At 55.4% G+C, this 23,333-nt stretch overlaps 6 protein-coding genes across 6 annotated transcripts; 3 read left to right on the top strand and 3 right to left on the bottom strand.

The window, feature by feature from the left end:
* Nucleotides 1-12: 12 nt before the first annotated feature.
* Nucleotides 13-349, bottom strand: POSPLADRAFT_1053024 (hypothetical protein; the record flags this gene model as incomplete). The annotated part of the gene is made up of 1 exon (XM_024480335.1): nucleotides 13-349. A coding segment is annotated over one exon (337 nt), but the record flags the coding sequence as incomplete, so codon positions are not given.
* A 488-nt stretch (nucleotides 350-837) lies between these two features.
* Nucleotides 838-3,912, top strand: POSPLADRAFT_1053025 (hypothetical protein; the record flags this gene model as incomplete). Its single annotated transcript, XM_024480336.1, has 15 exons — nucleotides 838-995; nucleotides 1,048-1,171; nucleotides 1,233-1,282; nucleotides 1,334-1,453; nucleotides 1,507-1,555; nucleotides 1,607-1,680; nucleotides 1,732-1,822; nucleotides 1,878-1,977; nucleotides 2,029-2,299; nucleotides 2,352-2,365; nucleotides 2,414-2,907; nucleotides 2,957-3,016; nucleotides 3,068-3,074; nucleotides 3,121-3,815; nucleotides 3,868-3,912. The coding sequence occupies 15 exons, from the start codon at nucleotides 838-840 to the stop codon at nucleotides 3,910-3,912; spliced, it is 2,352 nt and encodes a 783-aa protein (XP_024343167.1).
* Nucleotides 3,913-4,061: 149 nt separating this feature from the next.
* Nucleotides 4,062-5,639, bottom strand: POSPLADRAFT_1131516 (hypothetical protein; the record flags this gene model as incomplete). The annotated part of the gene is made up of 6 exons (XM_024484095.1): nucleotides 4,062-4,232; nucleotides 4,283-4,348; nucleotides 4,406-4,622; nucleotides 4,683-5,218; nucleotides 5,313-5,375; nucleotides 5,448-5,639. 6 exons carry the CDS (start codon nucleotides 5,637-5,639, stop codon nucleotides 4,062-4,064), a joined length of 1,245 nt encoding a protein of 414 aa, XP_024343168.1.
* Nucleotides 5,640-5,876: 237 nt separating this feature from the next.
* On the bottom strand, nucleotides 5,877-6,577 carry POSPLADRAFT_1132101 (hypothetical protein; the record flags this gene model as incomplete). The annotated part of the gene is made up of 4 exons (XM_024484171.1): nucleotides 5,877-6,111; nucleotides 6,168-6,288; nucleotides 6,344-6,457; nucleotides 6,508-6,577. 4 exons carry the CDS (start codon nucleotides 6,575-6,577, stop codon nucleotides 5,877-5,879), a joined length of 540 nt encoding a protein of 179 aa, XP_024343169.1.
* Nucleotides 6,578-12,963: 6,386 nt separating this feature from the next.
* Nucleotides 12,964-16,819, top strand: POSPLADRAFT_1177837 (hypothetical protein; the record flags this gene model as incomplete). Its single annotated transcript, XM_024488542.1, has 8 exons — nucleotides 12,964-13,625; nucleotides 13,729-14,610; nucleotides 14,665-15,124; nucleotides 15,188-15,912; nucleotides 15,974-16,098; nucleotides 16,155-16,177; nucleotides 16,227-16,282; nucleotides 16,339-16,819. The coding sequence occupies 8 exons, from the start codon at nucleotides 12,964-12,966 to the stop codon at nucleotides 16,592-16,594; spliced, it is 3,189 nt and encodes a 1,062-aa protein (XP_024343170.1). The 3' UTR covers nucleotides 16,595-16,819.
* Nucleotides 16,820-17,291: 472 nt separating this feature from the next.
* On the top strand, nucleotides 17,292-22,080 carry POSPLADRAFT_1132156 (hypothetical protein; the record flags this gene model as incomplete). The annotated part of the gene is made up of 12 exons (XM_024484177.1): nucleotides 17,292-17,881; nucleotides 17,964-18,099; nucleotides 18,158-18,897; nucleotides 19,024-19,172; nucleotides 19,226-19,463; nucleotides 19,497-19,577; nucleotides 19,628-19,743; nucleotides 19,799-20,292; nucleotides 20,345-20,620; nucleotides 20,674-21,024; nucleotides 21,085-21,657; nucleotides 21,727-22,080. Coding segments are annotated over 12 exons (4,098 nt in total), but the record flags the coding sequence as incomplete, so codon positions are not given.
* Nucleotides 22,081-23,333: the final 1,253 nt, after the last annotated feature.

The raw sequence follows: 23,333 nt of genomic DNA on the forward strand, positions 1-23,333 counted from the left end.
AAGGCGCGTCACGATCGAAGTGGAGCGTGCCCAGCTGCGGGCGCCTCTTCTCTCGGGCGAGAAGGGCCTCCTCGGCAGCGGCATCGTCGGCGTGCTGACGGGCCTCTGCCTCGAGCAAAAGACGGTCGGCGTCGGCGAGGCGGTCGCCCTCGACTTGGGCAGCCCAGAGGGCCCTCTTGGCAGCATTGTGGGCAGACCAGATGGCGATCAGGTGCTCAGTCGCAGCGGCATCTGAGGCGACCTGGCCCGCCGCGACCAAACCCTGCCGCAAGATGCCATACTCGGGGTCAGCGAATTCAGGGCACAGCTGAAGGCCGGGGTCTGAGGCCAGTCGAGGAGCATCGGCCATGGCGGAGAGAGTGTGTGTAGAGGGAGGCGCAGACGGAGACGTGAAAAGGAGACGACAAAAGAAAGACAACACTTAGATAGTGTTCAGATTGTGAGGTGAACGGTGTAGTCAAAAGCAAGCGCAATAACCTCAGCGCTTACTGCCGTGCAGACACAGACAATCGTCTTTGACGCCCACTCGTGCCTCGCCAGCGTCACAGAGTTACTATTTCTAACGTACGATACTAATACTATTTGTATGTTACGCTCACGCAGTCTAATACTCACATTTATATGTTTATTTGATGTGCCTCGAACCATTACTTTGGTACATAATGAAATAAGTGATTCAAGATTCAAGTACAAAGTTGCGGATGTTTATTCAGGGCCTCTCAAATACGAAACCGCCTAATAAGGCAGGGGTGCATTACCGCGTCCCCGGACTGCGCGCGTCGACGTCAAGCACAACTCCGAACCTCCCTCGGAGCTCAAGAACTCGTGCTCTTTATCATGCCCAATCGTTCAGAGTACCAGCCTCTGTCGCAGGGAATTGACGAGGAAGAGGAGGCAGATGTTGTGGAGAGCCTCTCTCCGGCGCCGCAGCCCTCCCCACATCTCCGGCGTCCCGGGAACATAGACCTGAGCAAGCTGGACACGGCGTTCAAGAGGTACGCCCGCATTATGGTCACGTCTAGAGCTATCAACCTTATGGAATGGTAGATGGACCGAGTCTATTGCTCAGAAGGTAAAGCGGAAAAAGAAGGTCGAACACAACTCCAGGAAGGAGATCCTGCACAGCGCATTTGACCCTCCCATTGTTGCCGTCAATGTATATGACGGACTTGTGCGTCACAATGTTGCTTCTCTATATGCGTTTCATGACGTCCTCCCCTCGTAACTTCTAGGTGAAGACGCTAGACCATAACCCGCCCATGACGCAGGCCGACTTCGACAGGTGAGTCTCCGTGGGTTGGCGTACTCGGGCCTGTCTCACTAACATGACAAGACTGGTGCAAGCAGTGAAGGACGCTATTGCCGAGGGCATACACCCCAAGATGATCACCAAGGGCTCGTCAGGGTCTTACTTCGCGCGGGCAAAGGTTGACGGGCGCGTGCAGACGGTGGCGTGAGCATCTCCGGCGTATTACGAGTATGATCATCCTAACGCAAGCATGACAGCGTTTTTAAGCCTAAGGACGAAGAGCCGTACGGGCGTCTGAACCCGAAGGTGGGTGGATTGAGCTCCGTTCACGTCTACCCATTCTGATGACACTCGTAGACGACCAAATGGCTACACAGACAGTTCAAGTGGATCATCCCGTTCGGACGAGCTTGCCTTATTCCTAACTTGAGGTCAGCATTTACGGAAGCATGATTTCCCATATGTTCTAAAGTTGTGTTCAGTTACATCTCGGAGGCCGCCGCTTCATTACTAGACGAGCGATTGGACTTGCATATTGTGCCCCGGACACAGCTTGTGTCTCTTTCGAGTCCCGTAAGTTTGCGTTTCGTATGACGGCCATATGACCCACCTCATTCCTTGTGGACAGGCATTCTTCTACGACTGGCTAGACCGGCAAGGTGCCAAGAAGGGCAAGGCATTGCCCGACAAAATCGGCAGCATGCAGTATTTCCTTCACGGTTATACAGGTATCTCACCCCTTCACGGACCTCTACAGACGTATGCTCACGTTCGTCTAGATGCCTCTGAGTTTCTGCGGAAACACCCGTGGCCCGGACGAGCTATATCCGATACATTTGATGACTCTAACCACCGCAAAGGGGGTTTCACGAAGAAATGCTTGACCACTTTGAAGATTGTCTGCGGCAGGACCGGAGAAGACGAAGACATATCCGATGAAGATGACAGAGAAGAAGAGCGAGTACTCTTTGATGCGACTGAGAGCAGGCAGGGCCAGCCTTTCTATTGGACACCGGCTTTGCAGGACAATTTCCGCGAGGAACTCGAGAAGTAAGTGATCTCTCAATTGAGTGCGGGTTCTCTGACGCATTCCTGGCGGCAGACTAGTCATCCTCGGTAAGTGAATCAACAATAGTTCTCCGTGGTTACCTAACGGTTTGACAGACTTTCTGATGCTTAATACGGACCGTGGTGCGGACAACTATATGATTAAGTATTGCGATTGTGATCCTGGCAAGTCGCTGGTCGACGTCGCTCCCTCACGCATATCACGTCTTGAAATGCCTCAGATGACTGAGCTGCGACGGACGGATTCTGCCACTAGCTCACCTCAACTTGGATCTGGTTCGCCTGGAGGACCTTCATATTCACAATCAGGTTACTCAAACCCGCATTTGCCGTACACTCGCCAGCCGCACATTCATATCGCGGCGATTGACAACTCTTTGTCATTCCCCCATGAGCATCCCCGCGGCTGGCGTTCATACACATATGGCTGGCTGTACTTACCTGTGACGATCATCGGCCGCCCATTCAGCCAGAAAACACGGGATCATTTCTTGCCTCTTCTGACTTCAAAGTCATGGTGGACAGAGACGACGTATGAACTACGCAAACTGTTTGCCGTTGATCCTGACTTCCATCCAAAAATGTTCAACGTGAGTGACCCGTTGTCAGTGTTCGTACGTAACCCGAACTACCTTACAGAGGCAATTGGCTGTCATCAAAGGCCAGGCATGGAACATTGTGCAGTCGCTGAAGCATACCGTAAGTGATGACCATATCCATGTATGACCGTCGTTCACACATCGAACTTAGGACGAAGGTCAGGCCGTTCGACGTTCTTATACCACGTCGCTAATGTCTAACAGGTCCTCTTGAGTTGACGAGACGTCAGAAGGTCTTGGTGTGGGACGATGAGGTGGAGGTCACTGACGAGATGCTTCCACAACTCGCCAACGGTACCCTGCCCTCACCGCAGAAACCTGCGGCCTCGCCGCACGCGTCCATCAGTACGATGCCCCTCCCTCGGCATACAAGGAGTCATAGCACGTCGGACTTCCCACCTCCTATGCGTCGAACATCCTCTGAGTACTCTGGTGTGCCCCGGCCTGTGTCGTTCGCTACCAAATTCTCTCGGGTTCACCCTGCAACAACCGGTGTGACTGTACTTGAACATATGGAACGACTGGATGCTGTGGAAGCAGGGCTCAAGCGTCTAGGCGTTGAGGACGACGTGATAGACGAGACAGAGGAGGTTGATGTCGGTGAAGCGTCTTCCTCTGCCCCAGTGCGGCCATCGATCCCAGCAGACGCACCTGAAGATATGGTATCGCCATCTGCTCGCTCAGATCATCTTCCTGCAGTTCCTGAAGATGCTCTCTCTGCGTCCATGACGGAGGAAGACCTCATTGCCATGTCTAAGTCTACATCCCATCTGGAAATTTCGCCTTCAGGTCGGCACACTCGCTGGCCGAGCTCAGGTGGCCGCCCAGACCGTCCCAGTCTAGACTGGATGCACATCGAGTCGGCTGAGAGTCCGAAACCACGGACGGTCATTGTGGAGGTGAGCCCTATGTCTCAATTTGTTTTTTTGCGCTGCTCATCTTCCTTGAAAGCGTCTGCAAACTGTCGACACCAGACCATTCTTCTCGCGTTGGTAACTTAATTGCATCCTGGGACTTTCTTCACGTTGTCGCATCCTGCTCGCTTGCTTTCGAGGACATACGCGCATTTTGGATGTACATTATTGCACTTCCGGATGCATTCTCTGATATACTGTAGATGAAAAATCAATTCAGAGACCGCGGAATCAGTCTCCCTCGGTCATGAGCCATTGTGCGAAGTCGTCCAGTCGCCTGCTCTCGCCTTCGTCACCCCCTTCAACGTCGAACTTATCGTCATCGCTGCGCTTGAACCGTTGCTTCCCGGAGTAGAGCGACGCTTCGATTCGGCGCCCGGCAAAGAAGCGGCCATTCATTTTCTGCTTGACATTATCAGAAGTAGAACCATGAAGGAGGTGGCAGCACGCACAATGACACACGCCTGTGCACCGAGCAAATCTCGGAATTTGACGGTCATGACACCTTCAGGCTCTTTCTATGGGTGAATGCAACGTCAAAATTAGGGCACGTAGTATGAGGCGATAGTACAAACATCGTAAAGCACCACGTTTGTCACTTCGCCAAGTGACGAGCACTCGTCTCGCACATCCTCCTTGAGGTCGAGTAGTAGAGATGCATCCTCTTCGAGCTCCTGCAACGTGAACATGTGCTTTAAAACGACCACCCTGGCCTTGTTAACCAAAGGCACTTTGTCTTCCTCTGTGATAGCAGGCCCGAAGCCATCTTCATCATCCCATTCCCCGAGCTTCCTAGACGTTGATCATATTGCACTCAGCTCCTGATCAAAGCAGGACGAGGGGCACACGCACTTCTGCATCTTGCCTATTCTCTTCGTCGCCTTCTTCTTGTCTGAGACTGTCTTCCGCGGCTTCATCTCGCCCTGCCCGCCCTCCTTCTCGTGCTTGTGCCCAAACTCCGCGCGTTGCACCCGCATGCGCGTGCTCGGCAACCCTATCCTCAGCTCGTCGTCGTCGAGGAGGCTCACCGCGAGATCGACCGACTCTTCTTTGAAGTACACGATAAGCGCGTCGCCGCTGAACGTGCCGTCATCGCGGGCATATAGCTTGATCTTCGGCGCGCCCTCGTCATCCTCCTCGATTAGCCCGAACTTGGAGAAGCGCGTGACGATCTCGTCCGCCTCCGTGTCGGGTGGCAGGCCGGTCACATAGACGGCGGTGTTCTTGGACTTGCGCTCAGGCTGCCCCTGCCCGCTGGACATCGAGGCGGCGCCCTTCTTCCCGCGTTTGGCTGCAGGCCCTGCGATCTGACCCACAGTACTAGACGTGTAGTCTTCCGGCTCCTTGCGTTTCTTGTTCGTGCGCTTGAGGACAGGGGCTGCAGGGGTCTGCAGATATGTTGGTGGGGCGCGTCACAGCGGGTGTATAGCATACCTACAGTCAGTTGAGGCCAAGAGTGCACCGCGTAGTGATTTCACTCACCTCTTCGTCAACACCCGCCACAGAGTATGCAGCTTGTTGCGCTTTTACGAGCTCTTCATCGACCTGATAAAGACAGTAAGGAACCGCAGTCGGTTCTGCAAGCTGCGGTAACGATAACGCTTGATGAACACCTACCACAGGGACCCAGACACCCTTCACAGAGTCATATTCCAACTCACTCCCATCGTCATTCTCCAAGCGCCATGTCCCTGACGCACGGTCGAAATGGACGCGTGGGTCCTCGGCAAAAGCTGCTGCTTGAGCTGCACCGGATGAGCCTGCGGCGGCCGAAGGCGGAGCAGTCGACTGCGGTAGTGCGCTTGACATCAAGAGAGAAGAGAAGAGTTGCTTCAAGCTAGTCTCAGCGACCGAAGTTAAGGACAACCTGGTCCGTCGGCGGATAATGGAAGGGGACAAGCAAAGTCAACTTTGTAGAGGTCACGAACGTTCATGTCATGAAGTCATTTCAGGCCGCATGATCGCAAGCGCGCAAAGTGAGCGAATAAGGCTCGAATTTAGTGGCTTCCGTGTGGACAACAGACAAAATATTCTACTTCAGGGCATCTACTTGTAAAGCAACATGGGGAAGTATGCAGTAGGATCATGCGGTGCATCTGGAGTGCGCTCGGGCGTCCAACGCTTGTTGGGCGTAGGGAGACTGGGAGGAAGTTTGGACTCGGAGAACGCCTTCTTAGCTGAGGCGATAGTCGCAATGGCTTGCGTGAGGTCCATGGGCTCCTCGGCCGCAGCGGGCACACCAGACTTGTCTGCTTCCTGACCTTCTGCTGGAGCAGCGACGCTGAGGAATGCCTAAGGATTGGTGCACTGGCTCGATCCGTGTAGACGTAGACTTACGATTGCGCCTGAGAATGTTGAATGAGCAGAGATGAGAGCTCCGTCTGCGTCACTACAGAAAGCTGCGGATATGCGCGTCGCACATCACGCTTCCAGTACGGGTTCTGAGCAGGATCAGAAGCTGGGCAACCCCGTCAAGCACCCGCATGCATCAATCAGACTATAGCGTAGCTCACCCTTGGTAGCAGGCGTGGAGTATCGTTCTGGTCTCGAGGCGGGAGGAGGGTATCGAAAGACACCAGGTAGCGGGAGACCACTGGAGATCTCAGGGTTCACCACGACAGCATCCCCTAGAGGACGATTCAACATGCGCAATCGACTTCAGCTGAGCAAAGCGTACTAAATTTCTTCCAGAATCCCTTCGGACTGAGATGGTACTTGGTTTGGTCTGCGAACTTGCGAGTAGCCATGCTGGCTCTGGCGATACCTCACCACCGCTCGCGAGTCGTTGGGGAGAGGTGTCAGATCACGTGGTTGCCGCCCACACTCCGGGCGCGATCAAGGCTCAGGCTAATGTCAATCGCAGCCTAGAGATTGCCTTTCGAAAATTTGCTCTTCGTAGCCCTTATGCCCAACGGAAACCCTCACAATCTCGGGATACGAACTTCCTTACCCGCTGGTCAGTGGATTGATTAGACCGCTAATGCGCTGAGTGCGCAGAAGAGAGCTCGGTTACGACGTGTTCTAGACACTCGAAAAGCATAGTTGACGAGCTGCCACATGACGTACGGTACGATTCAAGTGCGCAACCAAAATCGCCACCAGCAGCTCAAAGGGCAGCTCAGTGATGTTGCATACAGTAATTGCCATAAATGTGATCAAGTCCAGTGTATGATGATGGCAAACGACAGTGAGCGGTATGTCGTTGTTCGCTCGACCCTACACATACTTCCGTTGCAGCGATGAGCTCAACGACGCTTGAACGCTGTGGCCTTCACGAGTCTATGTTCGAGAGAAGCCTGCCAGATGGTCCCACGCACTGTGTGCAACAGCCGAGCTGAGACCACAATCTCTCGGTGAGCAGAAACACGCAGGCAGCAGCAATGACATTGTGAGATGATGATCTTTATCCTGTTTAGTATATTCTAGAAGGCGTCCCGTATATGATCGCCGGCAGCAAATGAACATTAGAGACTTACGGAGACCATGTTGCCCGCTTTTCAACTCCACGGGTACCATTGAATCCAGCTGCTAGAGATGGTATCGTTTGACACGAATTACCTTACTAGGGGTTGTCTTGGATGCCGATCAAGTACCGTAGCGATCTCTGTACCAACACTTGACTTTTAGCAGCGAGAGGATGCAGTGGCCCCTTGTTGGCCACTGACTTCGACTCCCGTGATGGGGCTATATCTCGACATATTTCTTTGCCGCTTTTCGAAACGTTCGGGGGACCTATGGTGCAAAGAGAGCTGACATACGATTTCGCGATACAGACACTCCCCGCGGATTACCTGCATGCAGGTGTTCAAAACCGTTGTACTTGATAAAATAAATATAATCTAAAGAGGCTCAGCAGCAACCCGCAGTTTCTTTGGGGTCGCCAAGCCTGGTCGTCAAGTTCACAACTGCACCGAAGAGAAGAGTGCAAGATGAATTCTCGCTGATCGTCGGCATGATGATTGAGTCAGCGTCCAATAGTCTACTTTGACTGAGAATGCTTCTCGAGGGCCAACAGATAGACCTGATATGCACAGTCGTATTTCAACACTTCGGTCCTTGCCAGTGTGAGGTAGAAATCTCGAGTTTGAATGGTCGATTTCACCCGCCGGCTGATGCAGCCGCCCAAGTCCTAGACGCCACAAAGGTCAGATCCAACAGATGATCGAGACCGATCCATCACCTTGATGGTCTCGAAGTCCTCGAACATTGGTTGGTATCCTCAGCTCGCTCAAGCCATCGTGCAGTAAAATCGCTACTAGCGGTCATTCTAATCGTGTTATGGTTGTCTCCCTCCATCCCCCAAAAGAGGACATGATATGCAAGGTCTGCCTACGGAAAACAAATTATATTCAGTCTGTAATAGTGCATCAGCAAATCACCACTCCGATGCCGTGAACTCGGCGGCCTGATTACCTCCAGTTCCATACTCGGGTCTCGTTGCGGTCTTCCACCGGCGAGCCATTGTACGCAATAAGATCGCTCTGTATACTAGATCTGACCCCGTGGTCATCAGGCAGGAGTGTTTCGCTGGAAGCAGCCAGAGGGCGTGAGTTACCGTCACAGTTTCCCGAAAGAGACGGTATACGAAGCACTGGCACACGGGGTAACCTACTTCCACGTCAGATGCGTAAATTGGGAAAGGAGGCGACCGTCCACGCGTCCCATTCCATTGTGAAAACGACCTTGCCCGGACGGCTTTCGGATTGCGACGCATGCGTTACAGAGCTCGGAGCCGCTCTAACTTGTCCGAGCAGCAGAGAGGCAGGATGGCTCGTCCATCACGCCCGCAAGCTGCAGCTCATACTGATCCTGGAGTGTCGTCGATGTCTTCATCAATTGCAGGAAGAGACGGTAAACCCGGCAAACGAGATGAGCAGGGGCGAGCCCCCAGTGGGCGTGAATTGGCCGCTTGCAGATACACAAATCTCGAGCATGTAGCAGGAGCAGGATGATGAAAAGGAGCTCCAAGGGCAGCGCGACGATATTCCAGACAGACATCATGGCCACGAAGGCAAGATGTGCAAATAGGCTCAGCGTAGTATCTCGATGGAGGTTTATATCAGTAGGGAAAGCAGAGATCACAGTATGCACAACACTTGGCTGATTCGATGGTCGTCAAATGTCCATCTGCGCCGGGGGTCGGTGAGAATGTGAGAGAATGAGAAAGCTCCTTGTTCATAGACAATAGTCGACCTCTTAGGCACCTAGCCAAACGCATGGCTACCACAGCGTCGGGTCCGTTGTAAGCGAGAAACAGTCAATGCAGACAAGTCACCTTCGTTACTAAAAGCAGGATGTGGGGATCCTTGCACCATCGTTGTTCTACGTAGCTTAGACAACTCGGTGGAGCCGCGAGCTTGTGTGTCACTATGGAAATGGTTGCGATGAATGCACTTGATAAGATAGTCTGTGTCTTACCGTGGCCCTCTAGTCTGGGGATGTAAGAGACGGGAATCCGTCACCTCATGTCTCTTGTCGAATGATGTTGGACGACATGCGTAAGAAGGGCCATGCTTTCACGACCGTGCTACACACCTAATGCAGTCACAATATACGTCACCAATATAATACAGCAAGCACAGCAGCAGACGATAACCTAGGATGAAGGACGAGCCGGACATCTGCGCGATTAGGTTAGTAGTTATCAGGGCAGTGGCCGTAAGCGCCGAGCGCACGATCACACCAACTTGATCCCTCCGAATGCACGCAGATCGAGATCGTTGGCCAGATATGCGAGGCTGTTGGGCTGGCCATGTTGAAGATAATTTCCAATATCAAACCGCGCACCCTTTAGATATGCTTATGAGTCCCTCTGCGTCTCGAACCGGTCTGCATGTCGACAAGACCGAAGTCCACTTCCCAACGCATCTGGACGAGTTGTGTGTCCAGGGGGACCATGCCACGTGAGTTTACTGTAGAGCTCTGAGAGTTGCGAGAAGAATGGCGTCAGAGTGACCAATAAGGGAACAACACCGTATAGATTTCCACAGCAGAGCGATGTAAACACATGGGCTACGCGTGTGATCGTGGAAGGCGCGATGCTGAAGGAGTCGATGACGGAAGATATTGGTCGAACGACAAGCTCGTCTTCCTCTCGTCCAGTCCAACTTGTGTACTGTTCACCGTACGCACGACTGCATTCCCACATGTGACATATATTGTTCCCAGTGCAGTCGCATTCTGCTTGCAACGTTTAGCGGTCAGTCGCGAAGACCAAATATAACCGTGCTTACAAGGTTGGACAACGAGACCACAGCTTGAATGACGTTCTGCTGCCGTGGTCACGGTACAACAGACCGAGGGTGTGGCCGATCATTCGTGATGATGCTGCGCGTCAAGGAAGCACAACTGCAGGCGCGTCTGCCGGAGATCTGTCGGAATGAAACGTGAGGTCTGAACATGAACCGTCCATCGGAAGGGGACGCCTGCTTGCAATATGACTGTCGATGATCACGATTTGAAGACGACTGATCTGACGGAGCCCACGGATCTTGGAGAAGGACGCTTGCGAAATGCCTCCGCGGGAAGCAGGTGGCGTGAGCAGACCGTGCTATATGGGGCACCAGAATAGGAACGCCAAGACATTGGTTCGTTGAGTGCAGGCACTAAGAAGGCCACCAGACGGTCGTTGAACATGCAATCAACGCACGAGACGCTAGACGGATGCGTCGTCAGGCAAGCAGACGGTTTAGGGCACGGTGAATGGCTGGAGACCATGACCCAGGAACGAGGGCACATAACGTCGTCGCGACTCCGGATCGCGTGTGCATCGAGTGCATCGAATGAGAAGGAGCACGGTCCTCCTGTGGCGGTCTGTATAGAGATCTCATTGACAGTGGGAAGGGTAGCGGCCCAATTGAGTCAGAACCTAACGGCATTATGGGCAGAAGCCAGTATTACCAAACTCAGGAGAGACCGGGGAAGTACGTGTAGGTTCGTTCCCAGCCGTCCGCATTGTTGCGATCAAGCCAGATGGGGGCAGACCAACATTCGAAAGTACATGAGGTAAGTCACACAACGGTGCGAGTGATCACGAGGTGCTCGACGGCGTTGCAGCGGGAGGAACTGTCAGAAGCGGCTGTCAAGGTAGGAATGTGAGAGTGATCGAAGCGTGGGGCTGCGAAAGCCTGCATAGCTAAGACGGCAGGAAAGCTGTCTGGAACATGACGACATGAGTCGGTTCAAGAGAAGTCCGGCAAGGCCCAGAAGCAGATGCTAGAGCAAAACCCTGCCCGAGTATCCTCCAGATGTCTTGGTAAGGATTGAGGAGAGCAACATGCGTGGGTGGATCGGTGTGGATGTGATCAAAAAGTGGTTCTGGAAGCCATGCTTTTTCGAGTTAGACTGAGCGGGAACCACGGAACGCAGCAGCAATGGGGTACGCCGTGTTCAGCTTACAGAGCCACCTGAAGTCCGCGGCAGTATGTTGTGGATGAAGCGACCCCACCACGGCAGAGACAAGTAAGTTACTAGTGCGGGTTATCCGATTGAGGCCAGACGTGCTGCCGCGATGCATGCAGAGAACCGGAAGTGCGTAGGCGAAGGCGACGCGCCCAGTCTGATCACCAAGCTCGACAATTGATCAAAGAACAGCCGTGACTTGACTAAGCGCTGGCAGCGTCGCGGACTTGGTGATGGAATTCCACGCGGAATCCCATGCCGCGGTACCTCGGGACCGGAAGTGGGCCGGCGAATCGGGGTGACCGCATTGGCCGGCGCGTGCCTGGAGGAACGACGTTCATATTGATCTCACGCGAGCCTCGCTCGTGCGGCAGAACGGCGAGTGGAGGTGGCGGGTCGCATTTCACCACAACCAGGGTCTCGACAGCGAGGAGAGCCACAGGGAGCAGTCAGAGAGATCTCGAGAGCAACATCGAGTCACGAGCGCACGGCATCAGGATCGGTCTCGTAAACAGCCAGCGCTAACGGGTGTTATTGAATGGGTTGGGCGACCACTGGATCCGCAATTTGAGGGCGAGGTGAGAACTTGCTGACCGCGAGAGGAATTGACACAAGCTATTCTCGTAGCAGCGCCCCATGCTTCGCGACGCGGAGGAGAGCGCAGGGTGCAGCATAGCGTGCTCCATGTGAACTACGGGGGATTTGTAACTCATGGTCCCGGCGACTGGCATGTGGAGGGACTGAATGCTGCGGTGCGTGCCGAGCTACTGCGAAGTTGCATTGTGGTATGGACAGATGGTGGCCTAATATGTCTACTTGACGCCCGCCAGAGAATGCGAAGACAGATGCCGGCAGGGTCGAGCGCTGTGAGGAGAACTTGATGCCGTCCGGCGTCGGACCTGGGCCTGCGTGCCATTCATGCGTATGGAGCAGGGAAAACAGACATACCTGAACGGGCGCAGCGCTGAAAGCGGTGCAGGTGGTACAGGCCGGCTATAAGCGAGGGTGCAGTAGGGGCGCATGCAGCCCATCGACAAGAGCAGCAAGGGCTGGCTGAAACCGTTGAGGATGTATTGAAAGTGACCGGAAGCGGAGTTCCTAAGGGGGCGCCGCATGTGAAATTGGGATGGACCCATGCATATTCAATTTCCTGTAACGCAGACCTCAAACACTCTGTACGAGCCTTCCCTCCCCTATTACGTCCGGATGCGTAAACAACGATGCGCACGAGGATGCCGCGTCCGGGGGACCTGACGCGTGCCGCCGTTGTCTGTGCGAGCAACGACGCCTCGCGTGCAGCTGGCGGGCAGCGATGGCCAGCAGCCGCAACGAAGGGAGGAAGCCTGAGAAAAAGAGTAACTAGAAAGGGAAGGGCAGAGAGGGGCGGCAGGAGGGCGGAATATTTTGATCGCGGGAAACCGAGCAAAACGGGTCGGCAAAAGCGTATGAGCGGTCTATTTGGTCTCCTCTAACGTGGTCGGGTGCGGTCCGTCCCTTCCCTCGGCCTCAGGCTCGCTTCCTTCAGCGTTCGCTCCCCTCTCGCCGTCGTCGTCGTCGTCCTCACCGTCGTCCTCGACTTGACTTGTCGCAGCCCCCACCCTTCCTGCTGCAGGCCGGCGAGAACAACGTCCCCTGCCGTCATCGATCAACCCGGCTCTCATAGCCCGTGTGCGCTCCCCGCGTTCTGTTCTCACCCCCCTCTCGCGCTGATCATTGCGCGCAGTGCAGTCCTATGGAACTGCCGACATCGTCTTTGCGAGGTTTTCACGAAGACATTAATCGTCCTTGGTCTCCGGAGCGAGCTACTGTGAATACCTCTCTCTCGCCGCTCTCTGTCTCCTCGCACTCTGCGTTGGAGCTCAGCCCTCGCTCTTCTTCTTCAGTGTCCAACTCGTCTCACTCTTCTCCCTGGTTGCAGCAGATCCCACTCTCGAACCCTGCTCCATCGTCGTACATGCTGCAACATTCAGTCCCGCCCCCGCCTCATACTGGCGATACCTCGGGGCAGCACGGCCCCGTTTCGTCTTTGCCGAGCAATGAATGGGGGAACGTGTTTTCCTCGCCGCTGGATCCTTCCACATTTGCCGCTCTCGCTGCATCTGGCGTCTTGGGCCCCCCAACTTCTGGAGTACCGTCCAGTCTGCCCGCCCGATCTACGCGCTCACCTCATGACTATCCGATCAACCCTCGAGTGCCGCCGCCGCTCAACACCAAAGACATTGGCCGTCCTGCAATCAACCAGAATCTCCATGCCCCATGGTCGAACGTGCCCTCGCCGTATTCGTCTACGCCCTCGTCATCTCAGCGGGCTTCCCCCCTTCATTTTCGACCTGGCTCTGGTAGCATACCTTACGGCAAGCGCAAGTATCCCATCATTAGTCCCCCCCCAGAGACGTATTGACATGCGATCACCAGGACCATCAATTCCAGGGAGCATGACATCTTACGACAGCCATCGGCTGTCAGGTGGTCATGATGTCTCGCATTCCTCGCGCAGCACCCTTGGTCAACAGATACCCCAATCGGATCTCCCTGGCCCCAGCGGCCAATTTGACGTACCCCTTGGTCCTGCTGGCGAGGGCCGCCTCGACAGTTTTTCCTCGTCTTTCTCGCATCATTCATCGTCTGTCGATGTGGGGTCGAACTTACATTTTCAGCATGAACGTCATAACATAACACTACCCCCATCCTTATGGATGTCGCCTACTTCCGTTACGTCGCAATCAAGCCTTAATGGTCCCTCGTACCCGCAGCTGTCCGAGCTCTCGATGTCCCGGCATGGATCAATAACAGATTCCCTGTCGGGATCTACGCACAGCCCGACGAACTTATCTTTATACGGTGATTCTACGAAATCCACTGCTCCTACGTCTGCAAGTAGCCCGAAGGGGCGCATGTTTACAGGTTTGTTCACAGAAGAACTCTTTTCCGGAAACTCTCCACTAGAGAACCCTGGACCCCACAATTTCCCCTCTCCTCGCCTCTCTGGTTCTCCCGATCTTAAATCCATTGAGTTAGCCATGGCGGACGCAGATCCCGAGAAGCTGGCAAAGGAAGATCCTCTGGCAACCCAGGTTTGGAAGATGTACGCTCGAACGAAAGCCACAATGCCTCATGCGCAACGGATGGAGAACATCACGTGGCGCATGATGGCTTTGGCGTTGAAGAAGAAGAAAGAAGACGAGGACAGGGCGAAGGGGGGCGACCTGCAGTCTGAAGGCCAGGTGGACGGCCAACCTTCTGATCCCACGCAGTTGTCCTCAGATGACATCCTCAAGGAAGAGCAGACCGAGAGAGGTAGGACCTTTGACAAGGGAAAAGGCAAGGTCAAAGTCGTCGGTTTTGACGGCACAAATCAAGATGGAACAGACGAGAACGAGTGAGTGACCTTGTCCTGTCCTTCAAACGTCCCGTGGACTTAGCTGCGTTGCAGCGTGGTGCCGATGGACTGGCGGGCTATGAGCAGGTCTCGGTCTCGAGTCCCTATGGATTGGCGCCCGGCAAGCCGTTCGCGGTCAAGACCGCCATTGCCTGGAGTCCTATCTGATCTTGGATCCTTGAAATTCCCGTCGTCTTCGCCGCCCAAGGGACTCTCGTCGTCACCAGGACTTCCCATACCTGGCTCCTCGTCTCTTGCGGGCCGCCGCAGTCCACGCCAAGGATTGTCCGCCGTGCTCGAGTCTGACACGCGTGGGCCCCTGGGACATATCGACCCCCTCTCGGCCCTGAGCAGTCCCACCAATCATCCATCTTCTCTTCCATCATTTGGTCTCCACGGGCTGCAAAGGCTTGCGGCATCGACTGTCCCCTCGCCCGAGCAACGCACATTCCCAAGGCACGTCAGGAAAACGAGCTTCGATCACACCGTAGCCAGAGAAGGCATATTCACAGGGGTGAGTGGTCGGCATCAAGTCAACGGGAAGCCATTGTCCCCTGAAAGTGTTCTTGGAACCAAGCGTCGTGCCGATGCGCCGCATGCGGATTGCATGCTGCGCGGAGATCCATCCGCTATGTCTCATTCCGAACACATCGACGCGCAAGACGTGGACCACATGCGACGGGGCAGTCCCTTCCCTTCCTCGTCATTCAACTTCACTTTCCCTCCTTACGACTCATTCTTTGATTTGCCTGGAGCCAACACCCTCCCACCACCGTCCCTGCCTTCCTCCTTGTCCTCGGCAAAGGACATCCGGTCTCCCGAGGCGGCTTTCCACGACTCCCTGCGTTCTTCGCTGAATGGGAGCTCATACTCTGTTGGCCCTGGCAGCGAGGGTCTTTCTGCGGCAGCGGCCGCCGCGTCCGCAGCTGTAGCAGATGGTTACGCTCAACTGAACGTGGGCAATCTAGGTCTCGATGACCAGCCGCTTGATTATACCAACTTGGTCGGAATGATGTACCCGCTCGACGGCTCCTCCGGAATGGGACCAATCACGCACGTCGATCCCCACCAGATACTCCCGGTGGAACACCAGGAGGGTCCGTTTGGGATCTTCCACCCTAGTCCCTCGAGCGATGGATGGGGCAACGGTGCAAGCTCAAACGCCTCACCAGAACCGTACACCTCGAACGCTTCTACGCCGCCTTCTGCGGAGAACGGCGCGGCGGCTAGGAATCCAGCACGCAAGATTGCATCTTCCAAGCGCGTCTCTCAAGACACGCGGGCAGGCGGCTCGCGGAAGACGTGCGTCCATTATGCTCTGGATCTGATGGTTGAGGGCTAGCTAAGTTTGTGCATCCGATAGTCCTGAGGCATCTACCTCCGGGAGAAACGCCAGCGACGACGGCGACCAGAATCCGACGGTGTGCACGAATTGTCAGACCACCAACACACCACTCTGGCGAAGGGACCCTGAGGGCCAGCCTCTATGTATGCGCTCTGTGGAGTCATTGTCTACATGTGCTGATTGTTCTTGCTACGTCTAGGTAACGCCTGTGGTTTGTTCTACGTAAGTAAATTGCTACCGAGCTCCCACAACCTTCTCACACGTTGCACAGAAACTACATGGTGTTGTCCGCCCATTGTCGCTCAAGACAGATGTCATCAAGAAACGGTGAGTGTGTCCACACACGTGCATGTATAGTTCCCATGAACGAACTTTGTACCCAGGAATCGGGCGTCCGGCACACCGCACAGCGCTTCGCGCAAGGGTGCTTCGGCTCTACCAAAGATCACGTCGTCAGCGACCAGGCCGCGGGCGGCAACCACTAGCTCGATGCCGTCGGGTCTTCACAACGCGCGACTGTCTCCCACGAATCGCATGGGCGCAGGCGGTAATGCGTCCATGAAACGCCAGCGCCGGACTTCAACGAGTATCACGCAATCATCCAGCCGTAAGACAGGGGACGACGGCGTTGGTATCTAGTATCTCATCTACTGCGAAGCCTCGCCTTCACGCGTCTTGTTTCTGTCTGTGACATACACCCTATATGCTGTATTTTTGCTTAGATCTTGTAGCGGTCTGCTCGAGTTCTGACCCCGATTCCCTGCATATGTTACCATGATTTGCCTTCACGAGGGTATGTTTGTACGACCACGATAGGTAGACTTCATAGATTATTGTCATAACAGCTGATTGTTTTTCCTGCTGTCCATGGCGAGACAATTTTGAATTCCTAGGCCCGCTCAGACCAATGGTAGGTCAACAGTGCACAATACCTCACGCAGAGCGATACCCACATCCTGACGAAGAGCTGACATCGTGATTACTTGAATGATGAAGGGCCCCCGGTGCTAGATATATTCGTAGGCTCTAAATAGGGCCCTCTTTGCATAGGGCGAGGTTCTATAACTTGTTGGGGGGGGGGGGGGCCAAGAACGAGCAGCGTAGCATCGTGTCAATACTATGACTTCCTTTCTAGGACTAGCGTTGACTAAACCGCGCGCTACCGCCGTCCCCGCTAGCGCTGGTTTCTTGTAACCCGCGCGTCGCGTACCCTCTGCTCGACACCGCGTTGCACGTCGAGGGCAGCAGGATAGTCGTTGTATACCCTTGTCCGCTAACACCATTCATCCTGGCGTCCCTCTTCAGGCAGCCGTCTCCGCGGTCGCCTATCCCGCCGTCTTCCTTTCCAAATACTCTCCATCCAATCGGCTCAAACGACCGCGACCTCAATGTTATTCAGCGCCGCACCTCTCGCACCGAGTTAGATTTTGAGCAGGCATTGCGTGCGGGAGGTACTGTTCTTATTAGGGAGGGACTCGACGTCGACGCTCTCGGTGCGGACCTGTCCAACGCGTCGATATCCTTCTCGCCGTCCTCTCAGAAGCCGTACGTCGGCTTCCAGCCGGCTACGCCTACCATTGTGCCCCCGACGCCTTCTCCGCGCGCCGGGCCCTCCGGCTCATCGACGCGTTCCTCCTTGCTACCTGCGTCCTCTACCAACGAGAGTGGCATCGAGCCCCCAGAGCACGAATACCAGACGAAGCGTCGATCAATGTACCGCTCGCCTGGCACTGCTAGCAGCCCTGACCTTGCTACGCTGCTGCGAAAAGCGAAGGAGCGCAGCGGTAGTGCCTCTAAAGATGGTCAGTCTTCGATCACCCCGAATAGGCCTGACACATCAAAGGGCACGATTCGACAACGCTCGACGACGACCATGTCTTCACCGCAAGGTTCCCCAGCACCAAAGGGCAAGTCAAGGTCCAATCAGTTCCTCGGCGTCGACACGGACAGTGGCAGTGCGAGCCCGGAATGGGTGTTGACAGGTCCGAGGTCCCCTGGGCCTCCGAAGGTGCGCAATGCTGTGTCCCTCCGTTCTCTGTTATGCTGAGTGCGACAAGCAACAGAATGCCAAGTCGTCGGTGCGAGCCAAGACGTCCGCATTCCTAGGGAAAATGTTAGGGCAGTCGAGTACGCGCGACCGATCTGTGAGGTCGCACCTATTGCACCTAGACACCGCTGATTGACCCGTGTCACCGCCGACAGCGTACGATCATGTCTTCGCCGTCCACCACATCCGTGGCTACTTATGCGCCGTCACCACTCATGGACGCCTTTACCCCTCCCGTGCCCCCGATACCTCCTAAACATAGACCGCAATCACGAGTAGAAGCCAGTGACGTGTTCAGCTCCCCGGACATGAACAAAACGCTGCCGACGGCACCCAGCAAAGGAGCAAGCGTGGAAAACCTCGAAGATCAGTCATTGGTTATCATAGACGAGCCTGTCGGTCGTTCACGCTCGCCGTCACCGAGCACGACGGTCAAGCGACGGTCGTCCAATCAGGTACAGTCCAAGGTCCCGAGCAGGAGCAAGCGGAGAAGCATGAGCGTCAGCGATGCAGATCTCAAGAAGGTATTCGCCATGGCGGCGGTGTCCAACGCCGGGCGTATGCCGACTGAGGGTCGGAGAACGGAAGGCACTACTCGCTCGGACAGGACACTGAGTGGCATCATATCGGATTTCAGAGGGGAGCTATCACAATTAGACCCCATTTCGACCGGATCGCTCGACCTTCATGATCCCACAACGCCCTCGAGACGGCCAGCGTTGGCAGCGCTCCGTGCTCGAAGTGATGGGGCGGCGGCGCAGGTCACCCCGCCACGCCCATCATTACAGTCGGCGGCATCAGAGCCTGCCCAGCATACAGCGCCTCGACTGACACTCCATCTTGCTGACGCTCCCGCGGAGACAGAATCCGCGCACTCGTCGCCTATTCAGCCGCAGTTTGCACAGGAAGGCACCTCGGACGCATCTCGGACGGCTCCCGCACAGACGCAGACGCCAATACGCTCGCGCTCAGGCTCCAGTGCGCTCCCGCCACGAATGTCGTCCTTGAAATACGGCCCTAGGGCGCCAACAATGCGAACGGGGAGCGGGTCATTGCTCCCACACAGCCCCACCGCGTCGCGCGATGCCGACCGACTTCGGGTGCACCATCGTTCCACGGCATCCACGTCAGAGCCATCTCTAATACCTGAGCGAGACGATGGGCGCGTCCGTGAGCATGTTCATACTGTTTCTTCGTACCCACCCTGACCGCGCCACACGCAGGCACTGGGTTTGCAGCGAGTTCGCAGCAGGATCTTACAACGAACGACCTGCTTGCCACGCGGTTCAACGTGCAGAGCGGGGCGAGGCAGTCGCCAAGCAGGGCAGAGGAGAGCGCGGACCTCGATGCACGAGGGAAGGAGCTCGCTACAAGATGTTGGGCGGAGGACGAAGACTTCTTAGCGAAAGACAAGATCGCTGAGTGGCTTGGAGGACAGTACGTGCGACACCTCTCTTTAGTGTGTCGCTCCTAACGACACGTCTTGTGTTACAGGAGCCTCATTAACAAAACTGCACTGCGACACTACATGGACTTCTTCGACTTCTCCAATCTCCGTCTTGACCATGCTTTCAGGTAGGACATGTGCACGTCCCTATTCGATCAAGCTGACCCCGTATTGTAAGGCGCATGTGTGCGAAGCTCTACCTCAAGGCAGAGACCCAGCAAGTCGATCGTATTCTCGAGGAGTTCGCGCGGCGATACTTTGAATGCAACCCAACCACAATTTTCGGCAACGCAAGTGCGTGCTCTGCGATCCTTCTGTGTCCGCTCATGTATGAACGGACCGTTCGCAGGCGTTGTCCATGCTGTTACTTATTCACTATTATTGCTCAATACCGATCTCCATGTGGCCGAGCTCGCATCGCGCATGTCCCGTGGCCAGTTCGTGCGCAACACGCTTGCGACCATCCAGATGCAGCTGCAACCCAATCAGGGCTCAAACAGCGATCTGTCCTATGATGATTGGACCAGCTTCCGTGCCGGCTCAGACAGTGATGTCGGCGGCACGACCATTCGTTCTCGGGCGAAGCGCAGTGACAGTATCGCTAGCTGGAACAGCATTGCCACCCGCGATGGTGGGTTCACGCCCTCGCCTCTAACCGTGAATTCCTCCGGACAGCTCAGTTCAACTTCCGACGGCGCAGGTCAAGCGCAAGTGAACGGCAGCACTGTATCCGTAGCACTTTCCACTGGCCAGGAATTGAAGGAGGCAAAGAGCTCTGACCCGCCTCCCGCGACCTTTGTCCCCGATCGTAATTGGGAGACCGAGATGGAGAACACTCTCAAGGTCCGCAGTCGTGCTTGATTCCTCGGTGGATAGTGGCTCACAGAAGGTGCAGGAGATGTACACTGCCGTCAAGAATCAGCAGATTCTACAGCCAGTGGGCAGCGTGCTCATGGCGCGTTCGTCCACGTCGTCCTTGAGCCCACATGGACCATTGTTGCGACAACGAAGTTTGCGTGGTCCCCCGGATCGGTTCGCCAATCTCAAGCGGGGAAGCATTCGGGGTCTCCAATCCATTTTACATGCTCAGGCGGGAGTCAGTCCCTACAGCAGCAACAGCAGTATCGACGGACGGGCCAGCCCAGCGCCCAGTTTCGCGAATTCTCTTGATGTGAGACGCACTCCTTTTAACAGTACTCTCACGCACTGATTTCATTTATTTAGGGCGCGCATGCGTCAACAGTGTCTTTCCTCACGCCGGCTTTGGGGTTCGCATCTAACCTTTCCCATACGATCATTCGAGAAGCGCAAGAAGACGACAGCCATAGCGTCAAGAGTGTTGGCTCCAGTACGGATATCAGCATCACAGATGAGGAACTAGCTCTTTTAGGACCACCATGGGCGAAAGAAGGGATGCTCTGTCGCAAGCAATATTGGGAGTCTTCAGGGAAGCGAGCGAAGTCGAAGGCCTGGATGGATGTCTTTGTCGTCATCCAGAAGGGCGAGCTAAGCATGTTCGTCTTCGGGGACCACGCGCATGGCTCATCCGCAGTTGTCGGGGGTGGAAACTGGCTTGTGCGTTTCGTCTAGTGGATTCTGGTGTTGGGGGGGACGCTCATTATGGCTCAATTACAGGAGAACGCGCAGCCGGTGGGCCAGGTTCTGCTGGCACATTCTCTGGCACACGCGTTGCCCCCTCCGGGCTACAACCGGCAACGCCCGCACTGCATGGTGCTCACGCTGTCCAGCGGAGGCGTGTATTTCTTCCAGGCGGGCACGGAGGAGCTTGTGAACGAGTGGGTGTCGACATGCAACTACTGGGCGGCGCGACAGAGCAAGGAGCCGCTGGCAGGGGGCGTGTCGAACATGGAATACGGCTGGAACCGCGTGCTCGATCCGCTCACTCGTGTGCGGTCCATCTCCGAGGACAACTATTCTGTGCGTGACGGAGACAACGAGGACGGACAGAGCGTGCGCAGCGGGAAGAGCGGACGCAGCCGGATCAAGGAGATGGCGGCGACGGTGCGGGCGGACAAGTCGCCGTGGGCAGACCGGACGTTCATCAACGAGTGGAAGCCGCCGATGCCGCCGACGGTGCCGAGCAATCACGACGAGGAGACGCAGATGGAGGCGCTGCAGAAGCACGTGTCGTCGCTGAAGACGGAGCTGAAGCTGCACAACGAGCTGCGGACGCCGATGATGAACATGGTGAGTCTATATGTTATCACCGCAGGAGGCATCAGTGTTGCTGACGCGTGTATCACGACGGTGGATCAGTATCAGCCTCGCTCGTCCAACGGCGCCAAGGCGCTGAGCAACTGGGAGAAGAAGTCGCAGTACCTGCTGACGGAGATTGTGAAGTACGAGTCGTACATCGACTCGCTGCAGGCTGCGATGTCGCTGCGGCTGAAGAAGCGGGGGGAGAAGGCGCTGGAGCGGGCGCTGGTGGTGGCGAGCCCGACGGAGGAGGAGCTGGCAGACACGGCGGTGAAGCCGCGGTGGAAGGGACAGCCGGACGAGGAGACGATTGAGGAGGGAGAGGAGCCGGCGGTGAGCGCAGGCCAGGACCCGTCGCCGGTGCACAAACACCGTCGGGAGGTGGCGGAGACGGGGGAGGCTGGGGGGCGGTGATGTTGTCGTGCGTTGATCTTGTATACCATTGCCGTACTTACGATTTGTGATGCTAGTAATGTAATAACGTCTGCGATGTTTTATTGTGGCTACGATGGGTGGATAATGTGCAGATGAAGTCAAATTTTGTACCGCGCCCTCCGCGCGAATTTCGACTGAGCTCGCGATCTTCACTAACACTACGCATTCCTGCCATTCCTTCTGGGAGAACACACTATCAGCCAGAACAACCCGCAGGAATTCAGCAGTCAGATCAACAGACCTGTCAGCGAGGAATACTCCCAGATTAACCCAGATTAACACCCATGTTTCCGACCCTAGGTAAATTACCTGTTAATCTAATTAACTGGTAAGTCAGGTCGCTGTCAATGAAGGTAACCAGATTCACCGCGCCCTAGCTGCTTGGGCTGTGAGAAAGCAGAGGCAGCACCGCTAGGTCGCTCAAAGTGCGATGCTTGCTCTCGAGTTGATCATGAACTAGATAAATGATGAACAAATGTGGTCGAAACATTTGGCGGTCCCAATTTCCCGTGGAAAAGCCCAAACGGGCCGGATTCTCACGTATTTAGCCACCCAGAGTCCGAATCTGAAGTCCGTTTTTCACCAAGAAAGCTCGTTCGGTCTAGACAAAACTTGTTGACCACATGTGTCCGCAACTGTACACTGCCAGAGCTTGGTCCCGAGTCTAACCTGAGTTCCCACGCCCCGGGGTCACCCGGAGTCCCCGGATTGGGTTTAACCCACGTCCTCTTGGCCCCTCGCCCATCCGCCCCGATCCCGACGTCAGCTCGGCATAGGGAGTCGGGGAAAACCCAAAGCCCGCAAGCATGGGGCCGGCGCTGAAACTCCCTCAGGCCATGGATAGGGGCCACCCCACCCTTGGCTTGCATCCGCCCTCGTATATATTCGCTCCTCTGCCCTCGTTTGCTCGTCGCTCTTATTCTCGTCGTCCTGCGTGTCGCTCGTCCTATGCCGCCAGTCCTGTCCACAGTTGCGGACACTGACGGCCTTGAGGTCACAGTCATGTGACCTGGGTAACACATTGTGACTGCGCATTTTCCAGCGTGAGTCGTCGTTTTTCTTCCTCAACTCCCTGCACCTGTGGCCGACTGGAGTACATGATATTGACAAGACTGACAAGACTGACATACCACTAACAATAGCGACGCACTAATCATATACTGACAATACTGACGTCCCAACTACTGACGTCCCAACTACTGATGTCCGAACTTACTGACTTACTGACATAC

The sequence above is a fragment of the Postia placenta genome (genome assembly GCF_002117355.1).
Source record: "Postia placenta MAD-698-R-SB12 unplaced genomic scaffold POSPLAscaffold_2, whole genome shotgun sequence".
Classification (NCBI taxonomy): domain Eukaryota; kingdom Fungi; phylum Basidiomycota; class Agaricomycetes; order Polyporales; family Adustoporiaceae; genus Rhodonia; species Rhodonia placenta.